The sequence below is a fragment of the Mesocricetus auratus genome, unplaced genomic scaffold (genome assembly GCF_017639785.1).
Source record: "Mesocricetus auratus isolate SY011 unplaced genomic scaffold, BCM_Maur_2.0 Super-Scaffold_100010, whole genome shotgun sequence".
NCBI lineage: Eukaryota > Metazoa > Chordata > Mammalia > Rodentia > Cricetidae > Mesocricetus > Mesocricetus auratus.
In genome coordinates, this window is record NW_024429194.1 from 47,209,003 (window position 1) to 47,234,279 (window position 25,277).

At 37.7% G+C, this 25,277-nt stretch overlaps 1 protein-coding gene across 35 annotated transcripts in view; it reads right to left on the reverse strand.

The window, feature by feature from the left end:
• Positions 1 to 25,277, reverse strand: part of Abi2 (abl interactor 2) — a 77,712-nt gene that overhangs the window by 21,677 nt on the left and 30,758 nt on the right. For 4 of the 35 annotated variants that reach the window (XM_040753499.1, XM_040753474.1, XM_005070586.4 and 1 more), the window contains exons 4-9: positions 23,995 to 24,012; positions 17,947 to 18,044; positions 14,457 to 14,603; positions 13,652 to 13,776; positions 11,874 to 12,056; positions 4,442 to 4,600 (exon numbers count right to left, since the gene is read on the reverse strand). In XM_040753499.1, coding sequence (XP_040609433.1) covers positions 4,442 to 4,600; positions 11,874 to 12,056; positions 13,652 to 13,776; positions 14,457 to 14,603; positions 17,947 to 18,044; positions 23,995 to 24,012 — 730 coding nt within the window. The remainder of the gene's footprint in view (positions 1 to 4,441; positions 4,601 to 11,873; positions 12,057 to 13,651; positions 13,777 to 14,456; positions 14,604 to 17,946; positions 18,045 to 23,994; positions 24,013 to 25,277) is intronic. The other 31 variants (XM_040753502.1, XM_040753504.1, XM_040753486.1 and 28 more) reach the window with 13 other exon arrangements.

The following is a 25,277-nucleotide window of genomic DNA, read 5'->3' on the forward strand; positions in this document are numbered from 1 at the left end:
GCCCTCTTCACTGTTGGCAAATGAATTTAATAATCAATTTCTGTGATTTTTAGATTTTAGATTAAAAAAAAGTGTTTCAGTTATGCTTCAATCAACATTTGTCTTCAGTAACTTGTTTCTAAATTCATTAGAGTACAACTACCGTCTTCCTTGAACTTGGCACTATCATTCCATATTTTAATTCCTCTTAGACCTCGCTGTATTAGAATAAAAAAAAAACATACATTAGGAAGGATGCTGTCAGATTTATACCCCACAGAACCCCACTGCCTTGTCAAACTTCATTTGTTTTTGTTTTTTGTTTTTTTTTTTTGGTTTTTATGAGACAGGATTTCTCTGTATTGTTTTGGAGGCTGTCGGTCCAGCCTGGCCTCGAACTCACAGAGATCCGCCTGCCTCTGCCTCCCAAATGCTGGGATTAAAGGCGTGCGCCACCACCGCCCGGCATCAAACTTCATTCTTTAGAAGTATACATCCATGGCAAGGCTCTGACTGCAAAATACAGGTTCATAAAACATAAGCATCATTTTGTCCACAAAACGATTCACTAAGTATAACGTCTTACAAAAGAGTTGTCAAATAAAAAAAAAAAAACTATGCATGGGAATGAGGTGCAGGAAAATGACAGAACACTTGCCTAGCATGCTCAAGGATCATGGTTCAAATGCCAGCGACCTCTCCTACCAGAACATAATACAGTTTTGTTTTATTATTTAAGTAGGTTTCAAAAGAACTAACTATAGCTAAATTAATTACAAATAATTAGTTATAATTAATTATAGAATGGAGCTACAATTCTCTTCTTTAAAGTTACCAAATTCCAAGAGAAAAAAGGCAGAACTTGGAGTACAGAAAATACTGAGTGCCAGCTGAGCTGCCTCCCAGCCCCAATCCCAGTTCACTATTCCTTGAATGTGTAAAATACTTATATTAAAATCACTCCCTAAAGAGTTAATTCTACTTTAAAATACATTGTGGCATGTATGAATCTGATTTATAACTATTATTGAAGTATGAAATCTTTAGTACATTAGAAATACAAGTCAAGGGTAGAACACTTGCCTAAAAAATACAAAGCACTAGACTCAATCTTTAGTACTGCAAAAACTAAGAACATGAACATGTTTAAACAGCTGTCATATCTATAGAGTTCTCATAGGACTTCTGAGCATGAAATATTCCTCTATATTCTTACAAAGTATCCTGTATAACTGGTATCACAGCTGTAACAGTGAAACCTTACCCAACTTCATTATGGATCTAATATCATTGTTTCAAACCTTTATAAAAGGTAAGAAAGGTACAAGGGACTGTAAGCATAATTTCCAGATACCCAAGAGAGCTAGTCCATCTTTCACAGAACTATTAAACAGGCTATAGCTAATAAAAAAAATTAAGGATGGGGGAAAAAGTACATTTAATGGCCATCCATGACACACACACACACACACACACACAGATACACACACACACACACTTTCTCCTCCCCACCCCACTCACTCAGGAGGCTGGAGCAGGAGGATGCTATGAAACCACAAGTTCAAAACCAGTCTAAATAAGACATTTTTTTAAAGCGGTGGAGAATATTTACTTACAAAACACTCAAGTTTGTAAAACACAACTAAAATCAGAGTATGTGGTGTATTCTGACAAAATTTAAGATGAAATGAATTTTTAGGAAGAACACACTAAGCATGAAAAGAGAAATATATTTCAATCAAGGCAATTAGGTAGATTCACACTGCATTTTGCACTGGCTAAACTACAAATACAGCATTCGATAAATGGGAGGCGTACCACATCCTGTGTGACATTTTTGTAAAAGGAGTTACAGAATTTGGCAGCATCTATTATATTCTGAAATTTACACTCTCAATTTAGTAAAAGCCTCTTTAAAATAAACATACAAACAAGCAAACAAGATGTGCCCAGAAGAGTAAAGGAACTTGAATAAAGAAACAGGTTTTCATTTGATATCAGTAATATTTTGGAACAAATTTCTCAGGACAGGACTGCATAAAGACTAACAAGGACTCCACCATTACTGTGTATCCTATACTATAATAGAGGCTTCTCTTCCTCCACCAGAAACAAAGGCTCTGGCATGTGAAGAGCAAAATAACTTTTAATTTGAAAGTAGAAAGGACAGGACAATAGAAAAACCATGAAATACAGAATCAAAAAGCATTAACTTCAAGTCTATCAGGACCATCGCCTTGGCCTTGGTTTCATATGCAAAGTACATATGTAAATACCACCATTCTTGGGGCCAGAGAAATGGCTCAGCAGTTAAGTGCACAATTGCTCTTCCTGAGGACCCAGATTCAATTCCCAGCACCCACATGGCAGCTCACAACCATCTGTAGCTCCAGTTTCAGGGGATACAATTCCCTCTTCTGACTTTCATGGGCATTAGGCACATACATGGTACACAAACATATGTACTTGCAAGACAAATAAATTTTTTAAATAATTTAATTATCACCAATCTTATTTTCTACATATGAATCAAATGAGATAATAAAAATAAGATAGTCAATTTTTTTGCAAGATTCTAAAGAGTATAACTAAAGTTTCATTAACTAAAGATAGCAACTACAGTAAATAAATTTCAAGGCTTATGAGAGATGAAATGATCTGTCTCCAAAATCAGAGGAACTCACACATGCTTAATTATCTCTTAGCAAAAATTAAAAAACAGTAAGTTGACACATTACATTCATGTAGTCAAGACACCTAAAATTTTCTTGCATTTTCTAGGAAATGATTAAAATGCTGACTATGTGTAGCATTAAGTGTGCATAGTTAGCTTTTCTATATATATGATTCAATTCTTTATTTCAATTGTTGTATCTGGATCAATTTCTCCAATTTCCTCATACTCATCAGGGTATTTTGATGTGATAACTGAGTTAAGACAATGTGACTGCCTAAAACAAAATACCTTCATATATATCCAACTTTATTTGTAATTCATAAAGCAACAATTTCTTATTAAACAACAAGAAAATACTGCTCTTCTATATATTCCATTAAGCAGCCTACACTGCCTACTCTCCTTGCCTCTGCCCCCCCAGAAGTGCTAAAATAACAAACAAGCATTTACATGTCTAGCTGAGTATTTAAACAAATGATCATACATTGAAAATGACTACACTGGGGGGGGGGGCAGGAGAACTCCTTAGCTTTGAATCAAGATAGTTGACTTTTTAAAAGTGGAAACAGTATTATTAACTTCTGAGGGGTTTGGGAGCATGGGGAGGTGGGGGGGGTGAGGAAGCAGGGAGAAAGAGAGGGGGGTGAAGAGGAGAGAGAAGGACATGGGGGAGCAGGAAAGTTGACTAGGGGGAAGAATAGAGGAGAGCAGGATGAGAAATACCATAATAGAAGGAACCATTATAGGTTTGAAGAGAGATCTGGTACTAGTGAGATGTCCAGAGACCTACAAGGATGACACCAGCTGGCAATCTAACCAACAGTGGAGAGGCTACCAGCCACTGAATGAAGGCAGCAGAGGCAAACACCCACAACTAAACACTTAACTGAATCCCTGGAACCCAGTTGCAGAGAGGGAAGAGTGATGAGCAAAGAGGTTATGACTTGTCAGGTGAAACCCACAGAAACAGATGACCTGAACAAGGAGGAGCTTATAGACCCCAGACTGGCCAGCATGGGACTGATCCAGGCCCCCTGAACGTGAGTGTCCATGAGGAGGCCTCAGCATCCTTTGGAGCCTCAGGCAATAAATCAGCATTTAACCCTGTCATCCAGATGGACTTGGAGAGTCCATTCCACGTGGAAGGATGCTGCCTCCACCTGGACACATGGGGGAGGGGCCTAGGCCCTGCCCCAGATCATATGACAGAGTTTCAAGATCCCCCAACAAGGGCTTCACCGTTCTTGAGAGTGGAGTGGGGATTGGGGAAGGGGTTGGGGTAGGGTTGAGGGGGGTGGGAGAGGAGGGTAGGAAGAGGGAGCTAGGACTGACATGCGAAGCAAACTTGTTTTTAATTTAAATTAAATTAAAAATATTCACATAAAAAAACTTAGTATTCATTCATTCATCATTCTTCTACCCATACAACAGAAATTGTTTTACTTATGTATTTGTATTTACGTACACTGGTGTTTTTCTGCATGTATGTCTGTGTGAGGTGTCAAATACCTTGGAGTTGGAGTTACAGACAATTGTGAGGCACTATGTGGGTGCTGGGAATTGAACCTGGGTCCTCTGGAAGAGCGGCCAGTATTCTTAACCGCTGAGCCATCTCTCTCTCCAGTCCCTCAACAATAATCTTAACTACCTATTACATTTGGGATAACCACCTACTATGTATGTGTTAATCATGTATAAAAAAGGGTTTTGGTTTTTTTGGTTTGGTTTTGTTTTTAAGGTGTAATGACAAAGAAATGGAAAGAAATGGCAAAAGGAAAGTCTAACCTGGATTCTGGTTATAAAAAGGGCCTCCATTCATCTGACTCTGAAGGCTTGTCTGTGAAGCTATGGAAGGAGGCCTTCTATAGGGCAATGAGCCCCCTATTGTTGGTGGGGTATGGCGAGAGGCAGGCCTATTCATGCTGTAGAACTGAACAGGATGACCTGGGAAAGGAACAGAACACAAACACATCATTAAAAGAAACATCTCAGACAATGAAATGCTTTATGTACACTTTCTAATAAGATTACTAAAAATGACAGTATTTAACCAACTTAAAACAAGATGACAGCTGTTGCCCTGATCACACTGTATTAAAGCACAGAAGTAGGAAAGAAAATAAAAATATTAAGTTTGGAGATGTTACAATCTAAATCAAAAACTAACATTTTGACTTTCTTAATCATTTGAGTATCTTTTAAAAGCACCACAACTATGCCTGGTGGTGGTGGCACACACCTTTAATCCCAGCACTTGGGAGGCAGAGGCTAGGGATCTCCAAGTTCAAGGCCAACTTGATCTAGAGTGAATTCCAGGACAGCTAGGACTACAGGGAAACCCTGTCATGAAAAACCAAAAACCAATTATCAAAGAAAAAAAACCCACTGCAATTAATTGATCTATAGTATCTCTACTATAGATTGAATGCGTCACCCAAAGCTAAATCTCCAGTGCAGTGTTTCTCAACCCAGGGGCTGCAAATCAGATACCTTACATATCATATATTTGCATGGCAAATCATAATAGTAGAAAAATTATGGTTATGAAGCAGCAACAAAAATTATTTTATGGTTGGGGGGTCACTGCAACATGAGGAACGGTATTAAAGGGTCACAGCATTAGAAAGGTTGAGAACCACTGGGTTAGAGCATCAGAATTGAGAAGGAACACCTCTAAACAGTGATTAGGTCATAAGGGTTTTGCTTTCATGAATGAATAATACATTATCAAAAGAGTGAGTTTTCCGCCAGACGTTGGTAGTGCACGCCTTTAATCCCAGCACTAGGGAGACAGAGGCAGGCAGATCTCTATGAGTTCGAGGCCAGCCTGGTCTACAGCCAAAACAATACAGAGAAATCCTGTATCGAAAAACAAAAAAAAAAGAGTGAGTTTTCTCCTTTTCTATCCTACGTACATAGTCTCTCACCAGACTTAATACTGGACATTCTGCCTCCATAACTATGAGCTAAACAGACAAATATAATTTATAAGTAACCTAGTCTGCAGTATTCTGCTACAGCACACAAACCAGATAAAGCTCTTCCTTCCTCTCCAAAAAATAAATAATTATTTAAAGCAGTCACTAAACACTAGAGACTAAACAATGAATCACATTTTGGGAAAGAAAAAAGAAAAATGTTTGATACATTCTTATTCTATTCTAAACTAATTCTTATTCTAAACTAATGGTGGAAATAAGTTAGCATGGAAACAAAATATTACAACAAAATACTTGATGCAATGGGGTCCTGAGTAGTGGATCAGTATTTATCCCTCGAATACTAACAGACATCGTGTGTCCATAACACAAAGAGGGATGCTCTCTCAGCCTGGACTCTTAGGGAAGTGCCTGGAACCTACCCTGAGTGAAATGATAGACTCCAGATATCCCCTATATGGAAGGAATTGGCAATAGGGTGGGAGGATAGGGGGATGGGGGGTGCGGGAGGAGGGGAGGGAGAGGGAACTGGGATTGACATGTAAAACAAGCTATTTAAAATTAAAACAATAATAAAATACTTGATGCAGTAACTCCAAGTCAAACATGTCTGTATACAACACAAAATATTCATCTTCCTTAAGCTACAGAATAGCTTAAAATAGTTTATTACATCTAAATCAAAAAATGTGTTATCACCACCCCAGAAACCTACCCATGTTTATGACTCATTTGAACCTATTTCATCTTTTCAGAATTATTCACTGCTAACATCAACTGGAAATACTCTTTCCTAGTCCATCCAGTTTCCTAATAATTCAAATCCCAAATTTTACCTTGCCTTTCTATTGGAGAATACTATTTTCAGGTGTGTTACTTTTGATTATGCTGCATTTGTTTAACTCTGTGAACGCTGTTACTGTGCCTGTCTTAATAAAGTCATGAACGGCCAATAGTATGGAAGAGAGAGGAATAGTCTGGACTGGCAGGCAGAGAGGATAAATATGAGGAGAAATCTGGGAGAAAAGAAAGGACCTGGGAACGAGAGCGGAAGGAGGAGGACTTTAGGGGCCAGCCACACAGCCACACAGCCACACAGCCACACAGCCGGCCACAGAGAAAGTAACAGTGAGATTTACAAAAAAAAAAAAGGGAAAAAGATCAGAGGCAAAAGGTAGTCAGGATAATTTAGAAAAGTGGGGGGGGGGAGGGGAAAGTCAAGCCAAGGAGGAGCATTCCTAACTAAGAATAAGCCTCTGTGTGTGGTTTATTTGGAGCTGGTGGTAGATCCCAAAACGTCCAAAGCATTACACCTTTCCCCTCGGCTGGTCTCCACTCAGTCAAGGGCCTCTGTAGAAAAGCATTAGAACACCCATGAAAGAATGCACTCTGATTTTACTGAGTACTTTTGCATCAATGTTCATGAGGGATATTGGTCTGAAGTTCTCTTTCTTAGTTGTGTCTTTGTGTGGCTTGGGTATCAATGTTATTGAAGCCTCGTAAAAAAAAAGTTTGACAAAGACCCTTCTGCTTCTATTGCATGGAATACTTTGAGAAGAATTGGTATAAGCTGTTCTTTGAATTTCTGGTAAAATTCTGCACTGAAGCCATCTGGCCCTGGGCTTTTTTTGGTTGGGAGACTTTTGATGACTGCTTCTATTTCCTTAGGTGTTATAGGACTATTTAAATTGGTTATCGGTTCTTGACTTAATTTTGGTGATATTTATCCAGAAAATCATCCATTTCCTTTAAATTTTCAAATTTTGTGGAGTACAGCTTTTCAAAATATGACCTGATTTCCTCAGTGTCTGTTGTTATGTCTCCCTTTTCATTTCTGATTTTGTTAATTTGCATGTTCATACTATGCCTTTTGGTAAATTTGGATAAAGGTTTGTCTATTTTGTTAATTTTCTCAAAGAACCAACTCTTTGTTACACTGATTCTTTGTATCATTTTCCAAGTTTCTACTTTATTGATTTCAGCCCTCAATTTAATTATTTCTTGGTGTCTGCTCCTCTGGGACAAGTTTGCTTCCTTTTGTTCTAGAGCTTTCAGCTGTGCTATTAATTCTCTAGTATGACTATTCTCCAGTTTCTTCATGTGGGCACTTAGTGCTATGAACTTTCCTCTTAGCACTGCTTTCAGAGTTTCCCTTAAGTTTGGCTATGTTGTGTCTTCATTCTTATTGAATTCTAGGAAGTCTTTTTTGATTTGTTCTTTGACCCAGGAGTGGTGCAATTGTGTATTATTCAATTTCCATGAGTTTGCAGGGTTTCTGCGATTCGTGTTATTGTTGAATTCTAAATTTAAGGCATGATGGTCTGATAAGATACATGGAGTTATCCCAATTTTTTTGTGCCTGTTGAGGTTTGCTATGTTGCCAAGTATGTGGTTACCTCCTTAGTGAGGTAACCCAGTCACAAAAAGGCAAACATGGTATGTACTCACTCATATATGGATTTTAGACATGGATCAGTGGAGTGTCAGCCTACAATCCCAGTGCCAGTGAGTATGGGAAACAGGGAGGTTCCCAAGAGAGTTGCATGATACCCCAGGGAAGTGGAATGAGCCCAGATCTCCTGAGCAGATTGGGAACATCGGGGGAGGGGAGAGGCAACCAGGAAAAAGAGAGGGGGAGAAGAGGAGGGGAGAAGAAAGCATGGGGGAGCAGGAAGGTTGAGTCGAGGTAAGAATAGAGGAGAGCAGGATGAGATAGCATAATAGATTGAGTCATTATAGGCTTGAGGAGAGAGCTGACACTAGTGAGTTCTCCTGACATCTACAAGGATAACACCAACTGGCAAACTAAGCAATAGTGAAGAGACTACATTAATAGCCCCTCCTTGATGATAAGGTTGATGACTACTTATGTGCCATCCTAGAACCTTCATCCAGTGCCTGATGGAAGCAGAGACAGAACTGAACTCCTGGAACCCAGTGACAGAGATGGAAGGGTGATGAGCAAAGGGGTCAAGACTGTGCTGGTGAAACCCATAAAGACAGCTGACTGGATAATGGGGAGCTCTTGAACCCCCAGACTGATGGCTGAGAGGCCAACAGGGGACTGATCCAGACTCCATGAATGTAGTGTCAGTGAGAAGGCCTCAGAAATCACTGGGGCCTTGGGTAGCATATCAGTGTTTACCATGGCATATGAATGAACTTTGGGAGCCCAATCCAAACAGAGGGATGCTCTCTCAGCCTGGACACATGGGGAAGGGCCTAGGTCCTGCCCTGGATGAAATGACAGACTCTGGAGATTCCCCCAAGGAGGGCCTCACCCCCTGGGGAATGATATGGGGACTGGGGGGGATGGGGGGACTGGTGGAGGGACAAGGGAGGAGGGGGTGGGAGAGGGAGCTGGGATTGACATGTGAAGCATTCATGTTTCTAATTTAAATAAAAACATATATTGAGGAAAAAAAGGATGCACTCTGGCGGGCAGGCAATAAGGCATGGAAAGGAGAAGGAAATAACAGGAAGACAGGAAGGAGAATATGCTATATGATGAGGGAGAGAGGAGAAAGAGGCAGAAAACAAAGAAATACAGGCAGAAAGAAAAGCATTCATATGTTACTAATACTAGCCTAGGATCTTCAAAAGAAAACAAAGGCAATACCATTATGAATTCCATAAAGCTGGATCCAGTCTAAAAGCTCATCTGTGTTAAGTCTGCAGTGGGATTCAGAGACACTGTATTAAACAGGGCACTATTTGGCTGGAGAGTTGGCTCAGTCATTAAGAGCACTGTTGCTCTTGCAGAGAATCTGGGCTTGGTTCCCAGTACCCACATAGCAGCTCACAATTATACTCTTTTTTTTTTTTTTTTGTTCGTTTTGTTTTTTGTTTCATTTTGTTTTTCGAGACAGGGGTTCTCTGTGGCTTTGGAGGCTGTCCTGGAACTAGCTCTCATAGACCAGGCTGGCCTCGAACTCACAGAAGTCTGCCTGCCTCTGCCTCCCAAGTGCTGGGATTAAAGGTGTGCGCCCGACTCACAATTATATTGTTATTAATTACAGTTAAACGGGATCCAATGCCTTCTGCTGATGTCCTCAGGCACCAGGCAAGCATGTGGTGCACATACATTCATTCAGGTCAAACATTTATACACACACACACACACACACACACAAAAAAAAAACCACACACCAAAAACTTGGAGGGGGTTCTCAAGACAGACTTTCTCTGTGCAGTCCTGGCTGTACTGGAACCCTATAAACAACGCTGGCTTTGAATTCAGAGACCTGCCTGCCTCTGCCTCAAGAGTGCTAGGATTAAAGGTGTGCACCACCACCGTTAAAAAGAATTTTAAATACACCTATTTATATAAACTAAAGTTAGGTCCATTAGCAGCCCCCCACCAAAAAGGCCCAAGAAAGTAGGCCTAGCCTCAGCATTCATTACATATGCAAATTAAAACTGAAAGGAAAAAACACTTAAATTGTACAGTTATTTGGGAAACAGTTTGGTAGTTTCTTTAAAGGTTAAATATTCCAAGCATGTGGTGCATGTCTTTAATCCCACCACTGAGAGGCAGAGGCAGGCACCATGCCTGGCCAAGTACCTATTATTAAACTATCATTTAATTACTAAAATTCTTAGTTAAGGGTCATTTATTATTTCTGTGTCTATAGCATTAATAACATTCCTATATTCACCTAGCTGGGCTAGTGTAACAGAACTGCATATCTCAATCAAATGACTGCCTATATTTTCACTCATCCACTAAAGATCTTCTTAAGGACTATACAGAAGCTATCACAATAAAGCAACATCCAAAATCCAATTTGGACAAAGATGTCTTCTAAAACATGTTTTATTAGAAACCAGGTGGTGGTGGCACATGACTTTAATCCCAGTAATTAGAGGCAGAGGCAGGTGGATCTCTGAGTTTGAGGTCAGTCTGGTCTACAGAGTAAGTTCCAGTTCAGCCAAAGTTACACAGAGAAACCCTGTCTGGAAAAAAGGAGAATGTATTTACTAACCAGCATCATATTAACTGTTCAGTGTATGTTGAGGTAACTGAGTCGTTACCAACTATCCCAGCAAAACATATTTGAGGTTGAGATCTTTAAAAGAATGATTACATTTATTTATAAGGCAGGTGCATTCATACCACAGGAAGCGTGAGTGGGTGCGAGGGTATGTGCATGTATGTGTGCCTGTATAGGTTAGAGAACCTTACAGGAGCTGATTCTCTATTTTCATCATTAAGGGTCCCATGGATTCAAATCTGGTTGTTAGGCTGGGCAGCAAGCACTGTATCTGATGGGTCATCTTCCTAGCAGTAGGTTGAAATCTTACATAAGACACCAGTCAGATTAAATAATCCTGAAGTCCTTTGAAGTACAGTTAATGAGTTTCTGTTACTGCTAAAATATAAGCGAAACTTTCATTACAATAAACAGAAGTTTGTAATTTTCTATATAAAACATTACATTAAAATATATTTTTCAGATGGACAGTGGTGGCATACAACTTTAGACCCAGAACTTGGGAGGCAGAGGCAGGCAGATCTCAGTGAGATGGAGACCAGCCTGGTCTACACAGTAAGTTCCAGAACAGCCAGGACTGTTACACTGAGAAACCTGACTCGAATATATATAATCATAGGCTTGTTTTTGTTCATTACTTAACCTGTAATAGTACTGGTGTGTGTACATGTATAGGTGTACAGGTGTTATATGCAGATACGTGTGCATGTGAACAGTAGAGCATGCAGGGGCCACAGGGCCAACCCTTTGGTGCTGTTCCTCAGGAGTCATCAACCTTGTGTTTTCAAGCAGTGTCTTACTAAGACCTGGCACTTACCCACTGGATAGGCTGACTAATCAGCAAGCCCCAGGGATCCATCCGCCTTCAGCTCCCCAGCACTGGGATTACAAATATATACCACCTTGCCTGCTTTTTATGTGGGTCCTGAGAATAGAACTCACGTGCTCATGCTCTCACAGCAAGCACTTCACCAACTAAGCTCCCTATACTAGTTCTAATGGTAAATTTTCAAAACTATAAAGAAGTTAACACCATACTCTAAGTTATATGTCTTTAACAGATTAAAGCAATTATTTATGTTTGTGATCCTTTATTGAACAAATGTATCATAGTCAGCCCAATTTTCTCAGCAAATTCTTTGCTCACATACAACTTTCTGATTAAAATATTAATCACCATTTTTTAAAAAATACAAAGTAAAACCAAACCAGCAAATATCATGAAGCTGAAGTTTCAGGCAAGAATGGCCAGATGAAGGATCTGTCTGCCATAGCAATACTCACCTGTAGGGGGATTGGAAGAAATAACAGGGGGAGTTGGAGAAGTGAAGCCATCAGCAAGGGTCTGTGCACCCCCAGCAGCAGCATCTGGGGCAGTGGAGGAGGGGACAGTAGCAGGAACAAGAGGAGCAGGGACAGATGCAGAAGTAGCAGGAAGGGGAGGAGTGCCAGCAGAGCCAGCAGGGGCTGATGGGAAAGAGGAGTAAGAGGCAGCATTAATAAGGCATTCATATTAGCATTAGAAAAGGCATTGGAATATTAAGAGTATTCAGCACTGAAAACTAGCCAAAAGAATAGAGCATTGAAAAAAGAATGGTTAAGGTTATTTATGTGAGCAACAAATAATTCAAGATGCCCAGGTAGTAAAGAAAAATGTTAATTAGCTAAAACCAAACCTTCCTTTTTAACCTGTAAGCAATTAACCTAGGAGAAAACTGCTTCCTACATGTTATTTTTTATAATGGCATGTCCTATATAAGACTACAGTAACAATATACTATTAAATTACAACATGAGTCAGAAAACAGACATATTTCCAGACAGTATCTTTTTAGTTTAAAATAAACACTTAAAAATTCACAAAATTTTTCATGATTTTGTAAAAAGGTATTTTTATTAGCATTATTGTAATTAAATACATTGTTTTGTTTTTGAAGACAGAATTCTCACTAGCTAACCCACTGGCTCCTAGATTCTCCTGGCTTAGCCTTTGCATGCTAGATTACACACATACACCACAGCCTACTATGTGATATTCTATCTTGCTGGGTTTGGGATTTGTTTTGGGGGTGGGATTTCCAAGACAGAGTTTCCCTGCGAAGCCTGGCTGTCCTGGAACTTCCTCTGTAGGCAAGGCTGGCCTCAAACTCTGATACCTATCTGCCTCTGCCTCCTGAGTACTGAGCTAAAGGCATGCGCCAACATACCAGCTTATTCTGCTAGGTTTTAATAAAGATTTTTATTTACACATGTGTAAGCCTAAAAGACTTTACATGTGCCATCTACATGTAGGTGTCCAGAGACCAGAAGAGAGTGTTGGATCACCTGGAGCTGGAGTCACAGTGGGTGCTTAAACCAAACCTGGGTCTTTCTACAAGAGCAGTAAGGGCTGTTAACTAATGAACTGTCATTCCTCCAGCCCCTATCGTAATGTTTTTGTGTTCATGCTTTTAAAACTAAATTCAATCTCTGTGTTTTCAAATCAAACAACTACATTCTTCTGTTTCAGGGAGGAGGGGAAATAGTTTTTCATTAACTACTAAATTATAATACATCTTTAAATTTACATCTCTCATCTTTTGTTACCAAATGATCCTCAAACCATGTCCTCACTATTTCCAAGGAAATGTAGTTGCAATGCTAACTGAAACTAAAAAAGTAACCCATCCCATAATGAACATGAAACCTCAAGGCACCAAAAGAACTAATACCAAAGACATAAAACAAAGTAACAGACAAGTAGAGACACAGCAGAACAATTATTATCACTAGACAGAAGTAACAAATGTATGCAGACTTCCTAATACTTATGGAGTGCTAAGGAAGTCTTTAAAATCTTTATTAAGAAGAAAACCCATCTGTAGGAGACTCTAGACTCAATAGCCAGAAACATATTCATGGTGGATACACACACACACACACACACACACACACACACACACACACACACACACACACACACACACACACACACACACACAAAACCAAGCAAACTCACTCCAATGACAAACTGAATTCAAACTGACAAAAGAAAAAAAAACAAACGATCACTAATGCTTTACCTGGGAAGACACTGGGAGGAGACGGGGTGGGAACAGCGATAGGAACCCCCACACTCCCACTCCCACTGTTCTCCCGACTGCTGCTCCGACTACTCGGGTGGCTTCCTCCACTGCTCCCACTGCTGCTAAAGAAGTAAGAGCCATCAAAGTGAGTACAGAGAGCAAGAGATCAGGGGTCCCATGTATTTCCGAAATGGACACAGCCACGAGAAATAAAGTTCAAAAAGCTTCCGTTTCAAACATGAATTCTTAATAAATAAGGAGAAAATCTGAGTTCAGTAAACTTGTTTTAATACCTATTTATGAGGCCTAATAAAATTTTTTTAAGAAATCCTCTATAAATATAAGGGCAAATTGTTTGTGCTGAACATATCAAAATAGTAAATATTATGTTTTATATCCTGGTTTAATACCTAAAGAAAATTATAGTAAGTTTTACTAGACTATTTTATTTCCACTTGTAATGGCATGGTAATATACTAACATTTTAATATGAGTGGTTTTTCATCTGTAAATTTCCACCAAAAAAATTACTTTCAATTTTCATTTCTGGTTAATAATGTTTTTTTGAATTAAGTTTTATCTTTGTTGATACGTTTATACTTTAAGATGTCTTTTTCACCTTCCTGACTGCTCAAAGTTGCATCAGAGCATGAGGAGAGAGAAGAAGAATCAGATGAGGTTTGGGAGAGTAGAGTGAGAAAAAGAACTTAGTGCTTGGAAAATGAGAGAGATTTAACTGAAGTTATCTGAACAGATTATGGTACTGTGACCATCATGTTTTGTGCTGAGGTAGAGAAAATACCTGTAAGTTCGATTTCTTTGATTCACAGAAGCTGTCCTCACAGGGCTCTGCTGCGAGGGAGCCATATTACGGGTTGGGCTAGGTACGTAATCATTTGGTACCACTGGAGGACGCACTGGCTCCAGTGTGCGATAGGGGGAGTGCCGCCTACAAAAAGAAGAGCGTATGTATTGTGTGATTAGCCAAGTTTCGGCACGGTAAATTCAGAGTTGCCAGTGAAACACAATTTGTAAGCAGAAATCGGAAATGTGGTTTAACCCAGCTATCAATTAGTCTTTCCTACAGTACAACTCTTCTACCATTAGAGAGAGTTCTGGTGAGTATGTAGTGTAAATCTCAGTCTCCAACCTCATTTCCCTATGCTAATGTAATTTTGTTCATTTATTCACAGAAAACACAAGTTTTCCATTGTTTAAGCCAATGTTTTCTAGACTCTACTCTTTTCATAGAAGAATTTGAATTATTTTAGATTCATGTCAAAATCTACCAAATGTACTGAGTGAATGCACTAATTATCTTCTTCTCCTCTCTCTCCCTAACCAAAGATGTTTATTAATTATTAATACTGATGACAAATCTGTTTTTGGAGTCACAACTTCCACATGATGATCAATACTAGCCTTAAATCATTCCCCTTTTTATACACTAAACACACAGAAATTAAAGGTATATTGGTACTTAAATATATATAACTATTTCATTGCCCATTTTTACAACCTTTCTCCTTCAACTTCACCTTAATTTCTTGTTTCCTTGTCAGATTACAACATTGATAGGAAATTTTAAAAGACTACCTGAGTCGTCCTTCTATCTTAGTTAAACTGTAAAACCCAAACCAGACAATGTTACTAACAAGTCGCTTCCCTTTTTCCAAAGGAAGAACAAGAAAAAGCCAGAAAACAAAAAAAAAACAGGATTTAAAGTGCTGCCTGGAGCACTGCTTGGCACTCAGTCAAGTCTTGTTCTCAAGTGACCAAATCCTTCAGGGACAATGACATCTTGCAGGTGAGATTTAGGTCTTTAAAAGAATTTGGCATCCCAAGGTAGGAAAATTTAAAAGTTTTGCTAAAGTGGCTCTTGTATTTCTCAGTAATTCATTCCCAACCAGGTTTTCAGAGTTTCTTTAAGTACTGCGTTCCTGACCACTCAAATTCACTGACTTTGAACCCCTCTCTGCCTCTCTCTCTCCCCCAGTAAGGTTTCTCTGTGTAGCTCTGGTGGTCCTGGAATTCTGTAACTCACTACTCAAAATCACAGAGATCCACCTGCCTCTGCCTCCTGAGTGCTGGGGTTAAAGGACTGTGCCTCTACCACCCAAATGAAATTATTTCCAAAGGCACTGTTGCCTCTCCTTCCCTTGGGTATTGCTCAATAAACAATTAATTGACAATTAATTAATAGGCTGGGCAATGGTGATGACGAATGCCTTTAATTCCAGCAGAAGCAGGCAGATCTCTGTGAGTTCAACATCAGCCTAGTCTACAAAGCTAGTTCCAGGACAGGCTCCAAAGCTACACAGAGAAACCCTGTCTTGAAAATCTAAAAAGAAAAAAAAATTAATAAACAATTAACAATTTGAAGTAAGAGACACTACATGTGTTACTGTGTCAAAAGGAAATTTTTTTAAAAATTCAAGCATCTTTGAAATTACAATACTTGTATAAACATATATGTATGAATATCAGAAAATTAATTTCGAAAGTCTACTTTTGACAATGTTTCTCACACACTAAAATGCTCCATTCTATCTTCACTAACTACGAGATATACAGAAAAACAATGATATGAACAAAGTTATAAAAATAAACAGGAGGAGCCGGGCAGTGGTGGCACACGCCTTTAATCCCAGAACTCGGGAGGCAGAGGCAGGCGGATCTCTGTGAGTTCGAGGCCAGGTTGGACTGACAGCCTCCAAAACAATACAGAGAAATCCTGTCTTGTAAAAACCAAAAAAATAAATAAATAAACAGGAGGAAGAAGAATAATATGGTGACAAGTCAAAGACTAAAGAAAACAGCCCATGACTACCAAATGGACAATGAATTTCAGCCACTCTGATCTCCAAGGAGCTGAACTACTAACGAATACCCAAGAAAACGCATTATTGGTACATGAGTTCAAAATCTGAGTGCAGAAGAAATTTTAATTCTACTAGAGACTTGATAACAAAATTAACTTCAACCTTTACACATCACATTAGGCATTGTAGCTGAGGAAATGTAAATATGTTCTACAAGAAAACAAAGCAAATACTTCCTCAGCAACCATCAAACACTACACTGTTTTCAGTCTACCTTCAAGTTTATCTTATTTGGCCAATCAGATTCTTTCTCTGTATTCTAAGAACAAAAAGATCATTTTGGATAAAGCCTAAACTGGATTACAAGCACAAACCTGTAATCCTGGCATTCCAAAATTTGAGGAAATGAGGAATTACAATATGGACTACACTATATAGTGACAACACCTGGTTTAAAAGGCAAAAATAAATCTATTAATGAAAAGCATCCTACTCCTGGTTTTACATTTTTGTTTTGTTTTCTACTGACCAAACTATAATCCCTTTCCAACATTATCCTCCCTTATATTTCAATTTGCCTTGGTCCTATACAAATCCAAGTGCTTGTCTGACTGAGTTTTGATGGGGGAGTTTGATGTTCTTGTTGCTTGCAGGTTTCCTCTTGTTTTATTTTTTTTTTAAGAAAATATCACAGACAATAGTTCTGAAAGCACTTGTCTTATACATTTTTTAAAAATCCAATTTATGGTACAGTAACCCTGGAAAATTGATAGAGGACAAATATTACCCCCTTTACAGATGAAAAAACTAAATTGTTGATAAACTGACTACAGGACCATAGAAAAAACAGTGGAGCTACATCAGAATTTCAGTCAACTGGCTTCTGGATTATATCACACCCACTTACTCACAAACCTCAATCACAATAAAGCTAGGATACTGCAAAAGGAAAAAGTCATACTTTCCTTCTAGGTGGCAATTTATAAAATAAAGTCAACTCCAGGGCCCAAATTACAGCTCAGAAATATAACAATTACACAGAATATTATAATCTACATAGCCTAGACATCCTGATAAATGTAACTGTAATATAAAAGGACCATCAAAATTTCCTACAAAAAAAGAAATTAAAGTTAGTCTTCACTTTATAATTAACCATGAATTTAGGCTAGGATTTTTTTGTTAATTTAAAACTCACTAAAAGTGGTTATTTAGAAATTATTTTTGTAAAGTATAAAGATGTGCTTACCAGACAAAAGGGAAGGAGGGAGGGAGGGAGGGAGTAAGGGAGAAAGGGAGGAAAGGAGGATGGGTGGGAGGAAGGGGAGGGGAGGGGAGGGAAGGAAAGGGAGAAAAAAGAAAGACACAAAGGCAACACTATAAAGAAAATATTCTCCCTACTAATTTACATAGAGGGTTTTTTTTAAATACAACAGTACATGACATGGTTTTCTATTACTATATACTCACCCAAGTGTCCCCTTTCCTGACATAGGTGGACTTGGGGGCTTTTGGGTTGGAGGTGTTGTACGTGGCAGGCCACCCATCTTCATATTCTGGGTACTCACCTAAAAAAAATGTTGAAGAAAACACAACTTAATTTCTATGCAGTAAAACAAAGTGGCATTTGGAAAACAAAGAGGGGAAGGTTTAAATAAGAAAAAAATTAGAGGCCATGCAATTCGTATGCAATTCCTACTCTACTACTCTGTAGTTGTACTCAAAGGACTCTTCCTAAAAGGATTTTCAAATTATTTTAAACTTGTATGTGCAGAATGTATTTGCCATTAGGCCATCACACCAACAGATCACTGGTTAGGCTATCTGATATTACACTCAGCTAAAATCAAATAGTATAGTTATAAAAACTTTAACGGTAACAAAAAAATTAGAAACAATAAGCTCTTTAATCATTTTTTCATTTTGGGGATTCCTTATATATAACAAATATATCATAAAACATGTTTCCCAGCTAAAAAATATGCAATTATGCATATGTTCAGCTGTAACTAGAGAATATAAAATACAAATAAACTGTTATGATATACAAAGAAAAGAGTTCAGCTCTTTAAACTTGTGACTCACTCTCACAATTCAGATTTAATGTTCTCCTTATGAGGAAATCACCTACCTGAACACTGCTAGAAGTTCAGGGCAGTGTTAGGGCTGAGGTAACCCATCACTGAGAACACAAAAGCCACTGTCATTGTGTGAGTTCCAGTGGGAATTAAGTCCACACAGGCCCAAAGTGAAGGCTAACTGAGGAGTGAAACAGTGTGAAATAGTCCTAAGTCAGAGATGGACCATGACTGGATTCATAATTCTATTCCAACTGAAACTTTAAATACAGAAAAGATGGGCAATCTGGGAATAATGATGCCATTAAAGGAGTATGTCAGCCCTTGCAGAAAACCCTTAAACACCCAGTGTCCTTATAAGAAGTCAGTAAGGAACACAGTGCAATGCAACCTCACAGTGTCTGAGACTACCAAGAGATTGCATTACTATCCATAAAGTAGATTCATACATGCTTTATTTTAAATACCTATTATCTTGGATTGCCATCATCACAACATATTTTTAATAATTTATTTATTCTTATTTTAAGTACATTAGTGTTTTGCCTGCATGAATGTCTGTGTTAGAGTGTCAGCTCTTGGAGTTACAGACAGTTGCTAGCTGTCAGGCATCACAACACAAATTTAAAGAAAGAATCTCAAGCTTCTCATAATACTGTCTTCAGAATTAAAATTTATACTTACAACATAAAATGGTAAGATATTTTTATACCACTGTGAAGACTTATATCATAATTTTAAAATACATATATACATATATATGTATATATATACAGAGAGAGAGAGAGAGAGAGAGAGAGAGAGAGAGAGAGAGAGAGAGAGAGAGAGAGATTTTTTTCATTATGAAGCCCTAGCTAGCCTGAAACACTATGGAGATCAGTCTGTCTCTGCTTCCCAAGTATTAGGATTAAAAATGTGCACCACCACACCTGACCAATTTTAAAATATAAATTTTATGAAACAAATCTTGATTATATCAGAGTACTGAGGATGTCAAAACTAACTCTGACTTGGGTAGATTTTTTTTAGTTCTAAAATAATAATTATCACTTATCCAAATAGGCAAGAAATAATGTATCAAGCAGTAAATTCTTCAAATGAAAAGCCCAGTGAACAAGTTGTGTGTGATGTTAAAACAATCTTTAATGACAAATGGTACCTTTGAAATGTTATTATTTTTAAAGTAAAGGATTTGCCTGATATCCTTTTGCTGTTGCTTTTAAACAATAAATACAAATTATCAAATAAATTAGCCTTGTTATCGTCCTCTTTAGTAAGCAGAGGGCAGTGAATTTTATCTTTAAAATGTCAGAAGACACTTTGAAAACTCAATTCACATTTGCAGAAAATTTCATAAGTAATATGACAAATAACCACCATAACATTTAAGAACTGCATGTTTTGGTTTATGATACCACAGGGTTTGAGTAGTAACCAAAGTCCTTTAAGCTCAACCTTAAACAACATAAACCCAGAGTTACTATAAGTGATGAGGAAGAAGTAAACCAAACACTAAACTACAATTAAATTTGCTAGAAACAGGAAGGAAAAGGAGCAAGAACAGAAAAAGAAAAAAAGAGGATTTTATTCTATATATGGGATAGCTAAGATACTTGAAAATAACTTTCCAACTATAATTTAGTTTAGGTTTCAATATGCAAGGTGCTTTTATTTAAATTGCAGTACCTTCTCTGTCTCCAAACCTACCCTAATAATAGAGTAAAATAATCTTTTAGTTAAAATTGGGTGGTCATATGTAACCAAAAATGAATATATTTTATGATCTATAAAATCCTCAACTATTTGGTTAATGGGTTGGAAAAGCAATAAGTCACTTAAGAACCTGAGTCCCTATGTAATCTTCAACCCGCCTAATCTTAATTCATCACTGACGCTATACTACTGTCTATTAGGCTAAGTTTATCACTATTATCTCAAGGGAATTTTCCTCTGTGCTACATAAAACAAGCAGTGTAGAGAACATGGATACAAAAAAATTTAAGAAAATGGTAATGTGACAAAAATACTTCATTTCTTTATAAAGGGAAAATTTAAAACTGTAACTGAATAGTTCAAATCTAAAATAATTGTTCAAAAATTCTTTACTGAATAGATATCATGATCCTAAAAGAAACTTTTGAGGTGTTTTAGAAACATATTTCCTGACAATTAGCAAAACAACTGGCTAAATCACGCTTGTGGTAGAAGACAACATGGTTGTGTATGTACATATCATAAACGTCAAAAAGGAAAACAAAAACTGCATCCACGTTATAATAGTAACTCCTCTTGAAATACGTGTGCATGTGTGTGCTATAACCATTCTTTTTGATGTATTCATACATGTGTTTCTGAGTGTGTGTATGTGTATATACACACCTGCAGGTACATGCATACCACAGGGTACATGTAAAAGTCAGACAAGAATCTTGGGTATAATCCTCACCTTTTTCCACCTTGTTTGAAACAGGATCCCTTTGCTGCTGAGTAAACCAGACTACCTAGTGTACAAGCTTCTGGAGATCCTGGTGTCTCCGTTTCTCATCTCCCTGTATGGGGGTACTGGGATTACAGATGCTTATGCTACTACCATGCTCTGTCCATGTACACTCAGCAACAAAATAGCTAACATGGTTACCTGCCAAATAATGCTTCCATCATTAAGTGAGAAATGACCCCAGGGTTCACTTCAAAGATATAACTAACCAGAAAATACATTAAAGTGGTAGAGTACTTGTCCAGCACGTATATATAAGATTCTGCACCCAAGTGGGGGGCTTAGCTCTGAACTTCAGCACTATTTCTGAAGCTGGTCAGCCCAGTATCTCCAGCTCACCAGTGGGATCACCTGTGATATGCAATCTTATACTGACAGATGACCTGCTTCAACAGAACAGTGACAGATGCATTCTAAAATGATTTGTAATGTAGCTTTCAGCTGTAAATCACTTGCCAGTCTACTATATACAAGAAAAAAGGCTCAAGAGGAAAAAGAGTAAAGTGATCTATAAAAGGACTATATGAGTCATGTTTAAAAGAAAGAACCATCTCTACAAATAAGGATTTTTTTTAAAGGTAGTAGTAGTAGTAATGTGGAAAAAACTTTTAGGGGAAGGTGGTGTGTGACTTTTTCTAGGAAGGTATGAACAAATGTCTCTTTATCTCGGATGAAACCATATGTCTGTTTTGCTGAACTGATGAATTTGGCTGGAGTTACAGAAGCATGAGTGAGGGGTTCCTTACAGAGCATGACAACTACACCATCCAGCAGAGTATCCTTCAGAAACTATTAAGCACTTGTTTATCCTTAAGGAGGACAAGGACTTGCTGAGCGAACTCACTGTCCCTTGAGCTCTCTTCATCAGTCCAAGACAGATGTTAGTGAGCCCAATCTTGTAAGGCCTTATATGGATAACCATAACTGCTCTGAGTCCAGGTGGTGATAGCCATATTCAGACTTCCACCACAGAATGTTTCACAGAGAAACTGAGTCGAGTGGAGACAAAGCTGAGGGTGGAAAGAGGAAGGGGAAAGAAAAAGATCAGGTGTGGCGCTCATGTTTGGAATCTCACTATTTGGAGGTTGAGACACAAGATAGGAGCTCAAGGCCTGCCAGCCTCAGCTACACAGCGAGTTCAAAGCCAGTTTTGACTAACAAGAGACACTGAAGAGAAAGGATCTGGGGCTAAGGATATAGAATCAGGAGAGTTCATACTTAATACATTCAAAGTCCTGGGTTTGATAATCTATCTTTAAAACCTGGATTTAAATACAGAGAGGGAAAAAAGGACTATGAATAATTTTATCTATATATGGATTAGAGGAGAGGGAGAAACAGGTGAAGCCCATAATTTCCTGCCCAACATTATCCTTCGCTATAGTGTGCCATCCAGTATATCAGTACTATACTAGTACAACCCTTTGGGATTCTAGTGTGAAACTTTTTGGGGCATCTTATCCAAACATAATGCATATGGGAGCTTTCTAGGAAGCCCTCAGGGGACCTATCTCTTGCATGAAAACAGACATTCAAGGTGAAGGAAGCAACATAGCACAACCTAGAGAAAAGAAGCATGGAGAATAGCTTAGACAACAGACTAAACATTAACAGAAAGGATCACCCTACCTCTTCACTTACTATTTCTGGGCATTGCTACGACTTTGTAGGTTAATGGACCAAAAGCCAAAACTTGAATACTGCCTATTTTTTAGTCTAGTTCACTGTGGTTTGGCCATTTCAAACAGAAGGAACCTTCCCACAATTCCACATACCTAGGTTACCAGCAATTGAACCATATGACTTGTCAGATCTACCTGTCATGACCAGACAAATTTTTATGGCCATGGTTAATTCTAGGTAATACAGTCATCCTGTCTTCTGCTTACCACTAACTATACTCAAGATATGGCAAACTACAGATTAACAAACACAACAAAAACATATCTGAAAAGAAAGCACAAAATTTGGCTAAGAAAAAAAAAGAAATGCATGATAAGTTTGATGAAAATCATTTTAATGACACTGTATTTGACAGGCTTCTTGAATACAGTTGAAATGTTTCATCATGGATTCTTCAAAACACTAATACACAGGTCACAACAGGAAACAGCACCATGCTTTGTTTGAGTGTGTATGGTCTTTTATTTGGTTGGCTGGTTAGTTTCTAGTGCTAGAGATTGAACCAGGGCCCTCTACATGCTAGGCAAGTGTTCTAGCACTGAGAAATGCCTTCCAGACCCTATCTCTAATTCTTATTTTGTATCTTTTAAACATTATCATGAACTTTGGATGTTGTACATACAAATAATATTCACCTTTTAAAAAGACTTAAGATGAGCTTATATTGAAATATATTTTATACAACCATTTTAAATGACTATTTTATAAAATGTACTGCAACTTAAAAAAAAGCATGTGATGACATATTTTTTGCTCCTCAATTTTTCTGTATTAGAAGTCAAAAGATAATGACATATTGTTAACAAACCATATAATGAAGCACACCATTTATAGAATAAAAAGCTATTACACAGGGGGAGGGTTAAATAAATCATATTAGTTGGCCCTCCAATCAATAGGAAAATTTCCACATTTATAAAGACTCAGCTGATTTTATCTCATAACACTTTACAACAGTATAACATATTTCAGTTTCACAAAAGCACCCATTCATTCAGCAAATACTTACTAATCACCTAATGTGTGTTTAGTACTGTTCTAGGCACAAAGAATAGGCAATGAACAAAATAGACCAAAAAAAAAAAAAAAAACCTACCATCAGGGAACATGAAGACATACAACAAAGTTGCTAGACCAAAATAAATAAAGAGGACTAATTTACTCATTTTAAAAGGCCAAATGAAAAGTTTCTCTTTACTCCCCATATGTAATATTCTACATAAGAACACAGAATGGAAATCCAGCCCTGGGATCTCTTACCTTAAATCTAAGCAACCACTTAATGCATAAATGGAGCAAATCAAAGAGGTAAGGGAAAAAAGCATTGAAAGGTTAGTTGGAACTTCAGGATGTGAAGACGAAAGAAAGAAAACAAAGAAAAACAAGTTACGCAATCAGCATTAACAAAATAATGTCTCAGTAGATCATAGAAAGAGTGGTTAAAGCAGAATGTGTCATGAACAGGAGTCTCATTGATGACATAAGACACTGTTTTATTCAACATTTTAATTCCTTTAAAGAGTTCTTCAAATTAATGACCACTAAAGTACAAACAACAGAGGCTATCGTTCTAAAAGAAAAATATTTTATTTTAAGGATTAAACAAGAATTACATAAGGATTCACCTTCAATGTATAAACAGGCAAGCACAAATGTGATATTCTATATTGCAAGCATCTTCTGGCTGACATCAGATTCTGGTAGCAGTCTATAACATTCTTTTAACAGTTGTTCATCTTCAACAAACTTGCCCCAAGTTAAAATGAATTAGTTTAAATTAACCAATTAGTTATATATTCTATTTTATAAGTTTTAATTAGTCATTAATAAAAGATATGTAAGAATCAATTATAAAATCAAGTATCAAATTCCAGATAATAACGGTTATTCAAAACTCTGAATTAGCCAAGTGTGGAAGCACACACTTTAATCGCAGCACTCTGAAGACAGAGGCAGGCTCATCACTTTGAGTTCAAGGTCAGCGTGGCCTACACAATGAGGCAGGCCAGAGTTAAAATAGTAAGACCCTATCTTAAAAAAACAAACAATAACATCAAAACCATAACTCTGAAATAAAAGTTGTTTTACAAATAAATTTGTATTTTATGTATTATTTTTCCATTGATAAATATTAAATTTGAATTTACTGATTTCTAGCCAAAATGGTGGTATATATTTTATATAAATAGATTTGAATCACAAAAATATAGTCATGAACTATATAGTTTACAGATAGACGTATGTGTATATTTACTGAAGTCATACTTAAGTATTTTTTTCAATCACTAGTGAAACATAAACTGTAAATAATGTACTTAGCTGCAGCTCTAAATGGTTTCCTACGTGGAAACACCAACTTACAGAAACTACACTTTTGTCCAGCTGTAGGTGGCAGGTGTTTTGAAGTGTTAGTGCCAGAATGCAGGGCTTTGTGTGTGAAAAAGTTCATCACCTACCACTGGGTCACACTCCCAATACTCCAGAATCTTGATGACAGTACTTCATATGCATACCAGATACTCAATTAACTTTAAAAGATGGCC